Consider the following 13,649-nt stretch of genomic DNA (forward strand, 5'->3'; position numbering starts at 1 on the left):
CCAGACTGATTCCCGGGATGGCGGGACTGACATATCAAGAAAGACTGGATCAACTGGGCTTGTCTTCACTGGAGTTCAGAAGAATGAGAGGGAATCTCATAGAAACTTTTAAAATTCTGACGGGTTTAGACAGGTTAGATGCAGGACGAATGTTCCCAATGTTGGGGAAGTCCAGAACCAGAAGTCACAGTCTAAGGATAAGGGGTAAGCCATTTAGGAATGAGATGAGGAGAAACTTCTTCACCCAGAGAGTGGTGAACCTGTGGAATTCTCTACCACAGAAAGTTGTTGATGTCAATTCACTAAATATATTCAAAAAGGAGTTGGATGTAGTCGTTACCACTAGGGAGATCAAGGGGTATGGCGAGAAAGCAGGAATGGGGTACTGAAGTTGCGAGTTCAGCCATAAACTCATTGAATGGTGGTGCAGGCTCGAAGGGCCGAATGGCCTACTCCTGCACCTATTTTCTATGTTTCTATGTTTCTATAGGTGGGAAAGCAAGTTGTGAGGAGGATGCAAATAATCTGCAAAGGGATATAGACGGACTAAGTGAGTAGGCAAAATTTTGGCAAATGGAGTATAATGTGGGAAAATGCGAGGTTATCCACTTTGGTGGGAAAAGTAAAAAAGCAAATTATTATTTAAATGGGGAGAGATTACAAAATGCTGAGGTACAGAGGGATCTGGTGGTCCTTGTATATGAAACATAAAAGGTTAGTATGCAGGTACAGCAAGTAATTAGGAAGGCAAATGGAATGATGGCTTTTATTGCAAGAGGAATGGAGTGTAAATGTAGGGAAGTCCTGCTACAACTGTACAGTTGCTGAGACCACACCTGGAGTACTGTATATAGTTTTGGTCTCCTTATTTAAAGAGGGATATACTTGCAGTTCAGAGAAGGTTCACGAGGTTGATTCCTGAGATGAAGGGGTTGTCTTATGAAGAAATGTTGAGAAAAATTAGGGTTAGGGTTATACTCATTGGAGTTTAGAATGAGAAGTGATCTTATTGAAACATATAAGATTCTGAGGGGGCTTCACAGGGTAGATGCAGAGAGGATGTTTCCCCTTGTGGGGGAATCTAGAACTTGGGGGCATAGTTTCAGAAAAAGGGGTCGCCCATTTAAAACGGAAATGAGAAGGAATATCTTCTCTCAGAGGGTCATGAAACATTGGAATTCTCTACACAAGAGAGCCTTGGAGACTGAGTCATTGAATATATTTAAGGCGGAGATAGTCAGATTTTTGAGTGATAAGGAAGTAAAGGGTTATGGGGAATGGGCAGGGAAGCAGAGCTGAGTGCATGATCAGATCAGCCATGATCTTATTGAATGGCGGAGCAGGCTCGAGGAGCCATATGGCCTACTCCTGCTCCTATTTCTTATGTTCTTATGTTCTTATTTTCTTCAAACCGTTTAATGAATTACATTAAATATTCGTCAAGTAAATTGTATTTTATTTATACTTCAAAATATTTCAGTTATACTTTGAAGTATTTCAGTATGACAGAGTCAGATTTTCAACACCATTTTAAAAATCCCTCATGCGCCTGAAAGATCCGACAGTTGAGCTGTTGCCGCCCCAGTCACTGAATCTCCTGTATTCACCGGGTCTCATGAAGTACTGGCGACCTCTGTAGTTGGGTTGTTCATAAAAGGTCCAGTAACCGTCCATCACATGGCAGGAGTGAATGTCACGGTAACGGAAACGATCGTAGACAGATGGACAGTCATCCATGAATTCCATCATCTGTCCTCCAAAGTCAGGCCTCTCGTAAATTCTCATTCTGTAGGAACCTCCTCGGCTCTGTAATAAAGCATTTTAATGTATTCTCAATATGTAAGTATGAAAACGTGCATACAGTAATATAGATTACTTAGAAGGAGATACAAGGCTACAGCATAATCATTTTGTTTAGATTGATTTACTGATCATGAAATAAAGCACAAGTACTGAATTTTTACCTCAATTCGTGTTTAGAAACATAGAAACATAGAAAATAGGTGCATTCAATGAGTTCATGGCTGAACATGCAACTTCAGTATCCCATTCCTGCTTTCTCGCCATACCCCTTGATCCCCCTAGCAGTAAGGACTACATCTAACTCCTCATCTCGGTCCTAAATGGCTTACCCCTTATCCTTAGACTGTGACCCCTGGTTCTGGAATTCCCCAACATTAATAAGAACATAAGAACATAAGAACATATAATGATGTATGTCTAAGAGAGCTACATCTACAACATTTGGAAATGACTTCAACTTTTCAACATGAGGAGATTGAGCTGGATGTTCATTGAGCAGGGTGTCCATGCTGCCTGTTACTGGGTTGTAAAAAGTATTCCTGATCAGCCCCATTACACAGGAGTCTGAGATGAAGATGGCTAGGGTTCCCAAATCTGATTATTATCCGGTGACTCTTATTGAAAACTGCACATGTCCAGATATCGCTGAGTACAGTTTTGAAATGGGGTGCGATGCCAAGAGTCAAACAACTCATTAATATTCAAGGGTCATAAATGTAGATCAGCTACTTGGCAAGGTACCCATGAATCTGCTACCCCCATGGAATTGTATGTTTCTTGGGGAGAAAACTGAGGTGCAGGGCATAAAATTTTATATAGAAATAATATGATGCATCATGTATCACTAAAAGCATCCCAATAATTGTTAATCAAGGGGCTATTGAGAGGGGGGAAATTAAAATAATCACTGTCACTAGAGAAAAAGTACTAAGCAAAATAACGGGACAAAAGGTGGACAAGTCCTCTCGACCTGATGGCCTGTATCTAGGGTCTTAAAAGAAGTGGCTGCAGAGATAGTGGATGCATTGGTTGTGATCTACCAAAATTCCCTGGATTCTGGAGAGATTCCAGTGGATTGGAACACCACAAATATAATGCCTCTATTTAAGAAAGGAGGGAGACAGAAAGCAGGTAACTGTAGACCAGTTTGCCTAACATCTGTCATTGGGAAAATGCTGGAGTCCATTATTAAGGAAGTAGTAGCAGGACATCGAGACAATCGTAATACAGTCAAGCAGAGTCAAAATGGTTTTATGAAAGGGAAATCATGTTTGACAAATATGCTAGAGTTCTTTGAGGATGTAACGAGCAGGGTGGATAAAAGGGAACCAGTAAATGCTGTGTATTTGGATTTCAAGAAGGCATTGAATAAGGTACCACATAAAATGTTACTGCACAAGATATGCGCTCACGGGGTTGGGGAAATATATTAGCATGGATAGAGGATTGGCTAACTAACAGAAAACAGAGAGTCGAGATAAATGGGTCCTTTTCAGGTTGGCAAAATGTAACTATTGGGGTGCCACAGGGAAGTGTACTGGGGCCTCAACTATTTACAGTCTATATTAATGACTTGGTTGAAGGCACCGAGTGTAATGTAGTCAAATTTGCTGATGATACAAAGATAGGTGGAAAAGCAAGTTGTGAGAAGGATGTAAATAATCTGCAAAGGGATATAGATAGGCTCAGTGAGTAGGCAAAAATTTGGCAGATGGAGTATAATGTGGGAAAGTGTGAGGTTATCCACTTTGGTGGGAAAAGTAAAAAAGCAAATTATTATTTAAATGGGGAGAGATTACAAAATGCTGAGGTACGGAGGGATCTGGTGGTCCTTGTATATGAAACATAAAGAGTTAGTATGCAGGTACAGCAAGTAATTAGGAAGGCAAATGGAATGATGGCTTTTATTGCAAGGGAATGGAGTATAAATGTACGGAAGTCCTGCTACAACTGTACAGTTTCTGAGACCACACCTGGAGTACTACATACAGTTTTGGTCTCCTTATTTAAGGAGGGATATACTCGCATTGGAGGCAGTTCAGAGAAGGTTCACGAGGTTGATTCCTGAGATGAAGGGGTTGTCTTATGAAGAAATGTTGAGAAAAGTTAGGGTTAGGGTTATACTCATTGGAGTTTAGAATGAGAAGTGATCTTATTGAAACATATAAGATTCTGAGGGGGCTTCACAGGGTAGATGCAGAGAGGATGTTTCCCCTTGTGGGCGAATCTAGAACTCGGGGGCATAGTTTCAGAATAAGGGGTTGCCCATTTAAAACGGAAATGAGAAGGAATATCTTCTCTTAGAGGGTCGTGAACCTTTGGAATTCTCTACCCCAGAGATCTGTGGAGGATATGTCATTGAATATATTAAGGTGGAGAGAGACAGATTTTTGAATGAGAAGGGAGTCAAGGCTTATGAGGAGTGGACAGGAAAATGGAGCTGAGGCCAAGATCAGATCAGCCATGATCTTATTGAATGGCGGAGTGGGATCAAGAAGCCAAATGGCCTACTCCTGCTCCTATTTCTTATGTTCTTATCATCATATGCCAGTCACAGTTTTGAAAAAAGCTTATACATAAAATTTGATCTGCCATTAAAGCAAGAAAAATGGAATGAAATTCATTCAACATTTATGGTCTCAAAATATTAAACAGGTGAGTGGAGGTTATATTAATATATTGACTATTATTAAGTGATGTATAATAAATAATATAAACATAAGAGAAAATAATTTACAATTTGCAGCTGCTCATGGACATGAATTTGTAACTTACGTATGGGTAGGTACGACATGACCCAATGCTGTCATTGAATCCCATCCAGCGCTGGTAGTCAGGATATTCTCCCCTGCTCAGAACATACTGGTATCCCATGTAATTGGGTCTCTCATACACCACCCACCAGTCATTCTCCACACGGATGGAGTTACAGCGGCTGAAGTAAGAGGACAGGTCAGCACAGTCAGTACTGCACTCGTAGTGCCGACCCTGGAAGTTCCTGTCCTCGTAAAAGATTATCTAAAAAAGAGACATAGGTTAAATAAAAAAATTAACGTGCATCAATAATTTAGCAAACTCGGGGTGTTTACTAAATAATTACAATATAATGTATAAGTGGAAAGAGTTCTCCTTGCCTTTCCCATTTTGAGCCAACAGTTAGTTAAGCAACTGATTGAATGTTTCACTGCCTCACACAGCTTGCTATTTATATGTTGGGCAGAAAGGCCTCTCTGGGCTGTACTTTTGTTATTATAATGATTCAGGACTGAAAATCAGCAGAAAAAAACCCATAGCATCTAACATATCCAATGTAGAAAAATATCTGCATTCATATTAACAGGCCCGTCACTGATTCTTTCATTTTGCCTTTGTGTCATTTTCATTGTTCTGTAACAAACAAGTCTCAAAATGAGATCCTGTGATGCTTCTGCGAGCTCGTGTGGTGACAATTGCACACAAAGGCCAGAATTTTCCCAGTCCCGAATGTACGGGTTTGGGAGCGTGTCAGCAGTAAAAGTCACCGAAATTGCCAGCGCGTCGGGAACCCGCTATCATCCCGCCTACTTCCGCATTTAACTCTGTTGCGTTTCCCAGCAGGCCACGGACCCGGTCAGTAGAGGCATGTGACCTCATTGAAGTACTTAAATGCTTCAACTTCTTGAGCACGGGATTCACGCACCTCGGGAAACTCGCATGTGAAGAGGAGGCGGAAACTCGATATCCATTGTGCGAGTCCACTAATTGGCAGCTGGGAAAAACATATAAACGTTCCCACATTACATCTGCTTACTTGTTCAATGAAAAGAGACTGGAATTTTCCAGGGTGTCATCAAGCGGGTTCAGTGGCGGGTCAAGTGGGAAAGTGTTTTTTATTGACAGCGAGTCGGGAACCCACTCTCATCCCACCAGAATGTGCCTTTCCCAATGGCGCATCTCTCACTGCTGAGCAGACCTGACAGGTAGTGGCGGATGACCCAATTAAACTCATTGCAATCTACTTAACAGATCTTTAACAGGTTTTTTTTTAACTTACTTTTTAACTTTAATTTCATGGCCATGGGAACCATGGTTCAGGGACCACGTCTGTCAACCTGAGGTGGGAGTTCAGTGGCCATTGGTCCAGCTGATTCCTTGGCAGCTTCAAATGTAAAGTAAAAGCTCCCACCCTGACAGATAATCACTTTCCTCAGCTACAAGCTATTCCTCACTGCATTTCCACAACAGACTGAGCATGCTGCAAGTGTTTCCACCAAAGCTTCCATTCAGTCTGACCTCATTACCTCCCTCACCATTGATAGATTGCTTCTGTCATGTGTACTTCACCTGCCATCTATTCCATCCGCATGGATGCCGTTTATACAGTCTTACCTTGGTACCAGATTGGCAGTACCCCACACCAACACCACAAAGCATTCCTGCAATGACCAAACCATTCCTTTCACACTCATCACCAATGCAGGAGGCACGGTTATGTCTCACCATTCACTGCAACTCACTAATCCACTTCCAAAGGTACGCACATACCTGTCCAAGAACGCAAAGTGTTGAAAATAAAGATTTCAGTGTTTGACAGCACATTAATAAAACATTTACATAAACATTGGACAAAACACCCCTTGTGTGTTGTTAGTTGGTATGATTGCACTAGGATGAGGGTGACTGTGAGGGGTGGCTAGTGAGATGGGAATGTGATAATGTAGAAAGAGAGAGGGGGATGGGTGGAGGTGCAAGGTAAGTTGGTGTAAGTAAGAATGTACAGGAGTAGGGTAGGGAAGGCAGTGTGATGGGGATGTGATGAGAGGCACAGCAGGATGAGGCTGCGTGTGGCTTTGTACCAATGTTTTGTGATCTAATGAGATCATTGAAACGTTTGCGCCACTGAACCCAGGTCCTCCTGCCCACATTCCTTCTTGTGCCCACCTCCGCAATCTCCAACCAGGCTATTTTGGTCTCCTGGGGAGGTCTCTTCCACCCATAGGAAGGGAAGATGATCTCCCTGCATGCTCTGACTCCCTCTATAAGTATATGGAAGGAATCATGGAAGAAGTTGGGTGCAGCCCTCTGCCGCTTGCAGTCATTGTCAGTGTTTGCAGCACTTCAATGCTGTAAAACACTGACAGCACAAATGTCAAAAGAAATATGGCCATGGTTTCTTTAAAGAAACCAGCTGATGACACATCATGAATGACATCACCAGACCCGATTCTTCTAATTGGACCGGGAAACACGCTGGGCAGGCTTAACATGCCCTATTATCGTAAGTTCATTTTGGACAGTGGGATGGAATCATCAGCATGGCTTCGACCCGCCACCAACTTCGCACATACCGGACCCGTCCAGGTAAGTAAAATCCCGGCCACTGACACCATTTTGTGCAAAGATTTAGCTGTCAGGAGTTTGCAGGTCATTCCTGCAACCTCGGAAGCCACTCTCACCACATTGCTAGTCACTATCACAACATTGAGAGATTGGGCCTTTGATCTTCACTTTACATGCCATTTATTGCATCAGCATGGGTGCCTCTTATGTTGTCTCATCTCAGAATCGGACCAAGATGAGCCCCAGCACCAAAAGCAACAGCCACACCAGCAGCAGCAACCACAACTGCAGTCTTCTCCTCAACGACCTGATGCTCCACAGGAGAGAGGGGGTCAGCACAGGGGTGCACTGCGCTGCAAGCGATATCCCCAACACAGGGTATACAGGCAGACGATGAGCTTGCTCACCATGACTGAGCAGCAGTGTTTCAGGAGGCTCATGACTGCTGCTCAGTCATGTTGAGGAAGCTCATCAGGTTGTCGCAGACATTTGTAACTTGCTGGAACAAGACCTGCTGCCTGGAGGACCTGGTGGACACATCTTACCAGTGGCTGTCAAAGTCACCACCGCCCTCAACTTCTTCACCTCATACTCCTTCCGGGGATCTGCAGCTGCCATTTGCAGGATCTCGCAATCGGTCACCTACAGATGCATCACCCAGGTGACCAATGCATTGTTTGACAAGTTACTCAATTATTCAACATTGCCACTAATGAAGCCAGTGTTACTGAGCATGCGCTCGGCTTTGCCACTATGGCTGGCTTTCCACAGGTGCAGGGCATCATTAATTGCACACATGTGGCCATCAAGGCACCCCCACATCACCCAGGAGCATCTGGCAACTCCAAGGACTTCCACTCCCTCAATGTGTATCTCATCTGCAACCACAAAAAGATCATCATGTATGTGTGCGTCATTTTCCATGCTGCTGTCATGACTCTTTTGTGCAGCAGCAGTCCATCCTCCTTCAGTTCTTCACACCTCCAAACAGACTTACCAGCTGGCTGCTTGGAGACAAGGACTATCCACTGAAGATGTTGCTAATGACACCCTTGAGGAGGCCAAGAACTGAGGCCCAGGAGCATTATAATGAGAGCCACATGTCCACCAGATGTGCCATAGAGCAAGCAATAGGCATGCTGAAGACGCACTTCAGATGCCTTGACAGATCTGGAGGAGCCCTTCAGTACACACCAGCCATGTTCATCAGAATCGCCATTTGCTGTGTGCTGCACAACATTGGATTGGAGTTGCACAGCGCAGAGCACACAGCCTCTTCAGAGCAGGAGGAAGGGGAGGAACAAGTGGAAGACAATGAGGAGGAGGAGGACACTGAGGTAGAAATGGCACCAGAAGCAGTGCACGTTGCAGGCCGAGAGGCCCAGGATGGCCTCATAATGACCAGATTTACTTAACTTGCTCTAATGTATCAACGTGGCTGCCACATGTTGCCCTTTCCCCCTTCCTCCAACAACACCCAGGAAGCAGCTCTACAATGACAAAACCATTCCTCTCACCCAAACCCCCATTGCTTGACGTTAAGTAATATCTCACCATTTACTCCAAGTGATAAGACCACTTCCCAGGTATCAGGCAAAAATAGACAAGACTGGAAAGTGGTGCAAAGAAATACATTTATCTGTGTCATGAATGTAGCTGAAACTTACCACTAACATATGTTCATATACCCACGTGCACCTAGGATTGTGTCTTTTTTATTTTCTACGTGCTCCTACGAGGTGCATCCCTTGTGGCTTCAGCAGAGATACAGGCAGGCAGCTCACTTCCCTGCTGGAACTGCTTAGAAACTTTTGGCGAATGTTCTCTGGGTTTTGGAGTCTGTGTGGGCTCTGCCATAGACTGCTCCTCCTGTGACTGTGCAGGGCAGACTCAGCCATCGGGATCTGAGGAAGCATGTGGGGCTCTGACTGAGGGGGAGGCAATGGGGGAGAAGTGTGAGCATTTTGAGAAGAGCTCCCACTTCCATGTCCCCTATCAACATCATCCCTCTCATGGGCCACCTGCAATTCCCTGCTTGCAATATAAGGGTTGCACACTTTTACAGAAGGCACAGGAAGAGGCTACGAACAAAAAATGATTTAAGACAAGCTTTTGGGATTGACTGGACAAGGCAGAAAAGGCACCAGCCTGGGGCAGGTGGTGATTCATCACCAATTAAAAACAATCTCTGTGGTCAAGAGCCAGATCTGTTTATGCATAGAAACAAAGGGGTTGATACAATCCCACAGAGGAGCCCCTGAATTGATTAGCCGGAGGGGGAAAAACAATTCTCTCGAGAGACTTTAAGTCTGCAAGAATCCAGGACAACAAAGGACCCACCAAGGCATGCATAAGGAGTTATCTTTTGCCCTGTAGACTCCGTGTGGATATCCAGCCCATCATTGCAGCCAGTCAAACGGATCACCACAAACAACGAATCGATCCAGACACGTTAATGGAAACCACAGCTCAGCGGGTGATTTAATCATAAAATGAATATATATTCACGAGCTGAAAGCAGCTCGGAGCGAATGAAATGGAACGGACGAACACAGAACAAACGGAAGAGAAGAGAATGACCAGGAGAGGGAACATTGAAGAAGAACAACTCATCACGGAACTAACGACCACAAACCTACAATCTACGGTTACAGCAACTAACTGGATGGGTGATTGTATGTCTTCGGTCAATTCTCTCAGAAGTCTTGTTCTGTAGTTTTTGGTTAGTTTTTGCGTAATAAAACTGACAATTTGGTTAAGCCTAAACTTTGGGTCACATGTAGTCCTTTTTCTTATAATTCCCGATGTCGACGAATCAAGGTAGAGTGTAAAACGAACACCCTACAGAAAATGGCAACCGTGGCAAGACCTCAGAGTTTGAAATAGGATCACGGTCACAAATCAAGGGCAAGAAACCCTAGGGAGGCTTGGATAAGTCTCAGATTGGCTAAGGTAGTCGTAGAAAGAAAGGAATCTCAAGGGCGGCTAGGGCAACCAGAGAAGCAAGGAAACAGTCTTGGGTAGGCTGGAGTAATCCCGGATTGACTAGGGTAGCCACCGAGAAAATCACAGGTAGTCTGCGAAGGGGTCTCAGGGAGATCAAAGGAATCTCAAGGGGACGAGGGTAGCCGAAGAACTCCGGCTGACTCGGGTAGCCACTGGGAGAAGTAGGCACGGGTAGTCTGCGAAGGGGTCTGAGGGAAGCCTGAGGCAATCTCATGGATGGCCAGGGCAGCCAGAGGAGAGAAACAGTCTCGGATAGGCTGGAGTGATCTCGGTTGACTGAGGCAGTCACAGAGAAAGGCCAGAAGTAGTTGCGGGTAGTCTGCGAAGGGGTCTCAGGGAGGCCAAGGGTAATCTCAAGGGTGGCTAGGGCAGCCAGAGAAGAGAAACAGTCTCGTACAGGCTGGAGTAATCTTGGGTCGACTAGGGTAGCCACAGAGAGAAGCCATAGTAACAGTAACTGCAGGTCACTGCGAGGTGGTCTCAGGAGAGACCAAGGTAGTCAGGGAACATTTCTCAGCCAGAGGCACTGGAAATGGACTCACTGCAGCAAAACGCGGTAGAGCCCGCGGGTAAGAGCAGTCGAAAGTCCATGGAGGCTAAGGTAGCTGCATGCATATGCAACAAACTGGACATTTCAGAGCCTTGGGCACGAGAAATGCTACACTCTGGGGATCCGCAGGAAAAAGCGGCAGAGTGGACAGTTAGTAGTAACCACAAAGGGTCAAAAGAGAAGGGGATTGGGCTAAGGATAAGGGTAAAGGGTAAGCCATTTAGGACCGAGATGAGGAGAAACTTCTTCACTCAGAGAGTTGTTAACCTGTGGAATTCCCTACCGCAGAGAGTTGTTGAGGCCAGTTCGTTCGATATATTCAAGAGGGAGTTAGATATGGTCCTTACGGCTAAAGGGATCAAGGGGTATGGAGAGAAAGCAGGAAAGGGGTACTGAGGGAAGGATCAACCATGATCTTATTGAATGGTGGTGCAAGCTCGAAGGGCCGAATGGCCTACTCCCTCACCTATTTTCTAAGTTTCTATGTTTCTATGTGCCTGCAGAAGCAGAACTGAAAGGATAGGACAGCTGGAGGAGAATAAGAAATTAAAAGGTGAGATAAGCAGTTTCGAGAAAGAAAAGCAGGACCAAGGTATTAAGAAAGAAATGGCGCGTAATCACCTCGAATATTTGCAGTGCCAGATGACCGAGTGCAAAAGGACATGCAGCAGACATACATCGAACAAAGTGAAAGGCACTTAGAGAAAGCCAAAGAGGCAGAAGAACAGCTGAGAAAGATAAAGATAGCATACCAGGTAGTGCAGAAACAGGGTTACAAGAGGGTAGATCACGGACCTTGTAAAGAAAAGATCCGCCAGTTAACGGCAGAGTTAGACGGGGCCAATGGGATGGTTTGTCTGATAGCACCAGGAGAAGGCGAGGAAGGTTGGGATCCAGAGGCGTAAGAGTCAGACGATAGAGCCCAGTGCAGTGAGCATCGATCGGCACCCGAGACACCGGCACCCCCGAAACGGATGTATCCCTCGAGACAGCACAAATTGGGTCCACCCCCACCAAATAGTGGTCCAGCACCTTTAAAGAGTGACCTCGTGATCCCATACATGCCACTTCAGCTGCAGGAGATGCTGACTGGTATAGTAAAATTAAAGCAAGGAGGGGATGCCTCCGTTCATTTTGCCTACATAGAGCAGATAGAGAGGTATCAATAACTGCAGTGAGGAGGAGAAACATAGAAACATAGAAACATAGACAATACGTACAGGAGTAGGCCATTCGGCCCTTCGAGCCTGCACCGCCATTCAATGAGTTCATGGCTGAACATGCAACTTCAGTACCCCATTCCTGCTTTCTCACCATACCCCTTGATTCCCCCTAGGAGTAAGGACTACATCTAACTCCTTTTTGAATATATTTAGTGAATTGGCCTCAACAACTTTCTGTGGTAGAATTCCACAGGTTCACCACTCTCTGGGTGAAGAAGTTTCTCCACATCTCGGACCTAAATGGCTTACCCCTTATCCTTAGGCTGTGACCCCTGATTCTGGACTTCCCCAACATTGGGAACATTCTTCCTGCATCTACCCTGTCTAAACCTGTCAGAATTTTAAACGTTTCTATGAGATCCCCTCTCATTCGTCTGAACTCCAGTGAATACAAGCCCAGTTGATCCAGTCTTTCTTGATATGTCAGTCCCGCCATCTCGGGAATCAGTCTGGTGAACCTTCGCTGCACTCCCTCAATAGCAAGAACATCCTTCCTCAAGTTAGGAGACCAAAACTGTACACAATACTCCAGGTGTGGCCTCACCAAGGCCCGGTACAACTGTAGTAACACCTCCCTGCCCCTGTACTCAAATCCCCTCGCTATGAAGGCCAACATGCCATTTGCTTTCTTAACCGCCTGCTGTACCTGCATGCCAACCTTCAATGACTGATGTACCATGACGCCCAGGTCTCATTGCACCTCCCCTTTTCCTAATCTGTCACCATTCAGATAATAGTCTGTCTCTCTGTTTTTACCACCAAAGTGGATAACCTCACATTTATCCACATTATACTTCATCTGCCATGCATTTGCCCACTCACCTAACCTGTCCAAGTCACTCTGCAGCCTCATAGCATCCTCCTCGCAGCTCACACTGCCACCCAACTTAGTGTAATCTGCAAATTTGGAGATATTACATTTAATCCCCTTGTCTAAATCATTAATGTACAATATAAACAGCTGGGGCCCCAGCACAGAACCTTGCGGTACCCCACTAGTCACTGCCTGCCATTCTGAAAAGTATCCATTTACTCCTACTCTTTGCTTCCTGCCTGCCAACCAGTTCTCAATCCACGTCAGCACACTACCCCCAATCCCATGTGATTTAACTTTGCACATTAATCTCTTGTGTGGGACCTTGTCCACATCAACTGGAAACATCCTCAAAAAATTCCAGAAGATTTGTCAAGCATGATTTCCCTTTCACAAATCCATGCTGACTTGGACCTATCATGTCACCTCTTTCCAAATGCGCTGCTATGACATCCTTAATAATTGATTCCATCATTTTACCCACTACCGTTGTGAGGCTGACCGGTCTATAATTTTCTGTTTTCTCTCTCCCTCCTTTTTTAAAAAGTGGGGTTACATTGGCTACCCTCCACTCCATAGGAACTGACCCAGAGTCTATGGAATGTTGGAAAATGACTGTCAATGGATCCACTATTTCCAAGGCCACCTCCTTAAGTACTCTGGGATGCAGACCTTCAAGCCCTGGGGATTTATCGGCCTTCAATCCCATCAATTTCCCCAACACAATTTCCCAGCTAATAAGGATTTCCCTCAGTTCCTCCTTCTTACTAGACGCTCTGACCCCTTTTATATCCGGAAGGTTGTTTGTGTCCTCCTTGGTGAATACCGAACCAAAGTACTTGTTCAATTGGTCTGCCATTTCTTTGTTCCCAGTTATGACTTCCCCTGATTCTGACTGCAGGGGACCTATATTTGTCTTTACTAACCTTTTTTC

General features: G+C 44.9%; 1 protein-coding gene across 4 annotated transcripts; it reads right to left on the reverse strand.

Moving 5' to 3' along the window:
- Positions 1-1,530: 1,530 nt before the first annotated feature.
- On the reverse strand, positions 1,531-12,754 carry LOC139259987 (gamma-crystallin S-1-like). Of its 4 annotated transcripts, XM_070876007.1 has the most exons (4): positions 12,724-12,754; positions 12,602-12,606; positions 4,575-4,821; positions 1,531-1,799 (listed from the first exon to the last, which is right to left on the reverse strand). In XM_070876007.1, the coding sequence occupies exons 1-4, from the start codon at positions 12,752-12,754 to the stop codon at positions 1,531-1,533; spliced, it is 552 nt and encodes a 183-aa protein (XP_070732108.1). The 4 variants fall into 4 exon arrangements, with proteins under 4 accessions (XP_070732108.1, XP_070732109.1, XP_070732111.1 ...); XM_070876008.1 differs by lacking the exons at positions 12,602-12,606; positions 12,724-12,754 and adding an exon at positions 4,938-4,946 and having other exon boundaries at positions 1,531-1,806; positions 4,579-4,821; XM_070876010.1 differs by lacking the exons at positions 12,602-12,606; positions 12,724-12,754 and adding an exon at positions 4,938-4,946 and having other exon boundaries at positions 1,531-1,796.
- Positions 12,755-13,649: the final 895 nt, after the last annotated feature.

Source organism: Pristiophorus japonicus, chromosome 3 (genome assembly GCF_044704955.1).
Source record: "Pristiophorus japonicus isolate sPriJap1 chromosome 3, sPriJap1.hap1, whole genome shotgun sequence".
Lineage (NCBI taxonomy): Eukaryota > Metazoa > Chordata > Chondrichthyes > Pristiophoridae > Pristiophorus > Pristiophorus japonicus.

What these genes read in the sequence shown, in the direction of transcription:
- LOC139259987 (XM_070876007.1), bottom strand. Translation starts at nt 12,754, where the DNA reads ATGAGGCTGCAGAGTGACTTGGACAGGTTAG. An exon ending in TCGTACCTACCCATACGTAA is followed by an intron (nt 1,800 to 4,574) that starts GTTACAAATTCA and finishes TACAGAGCCGAG; the next exon opens with GAGGTTCCTACAGAATGAGA.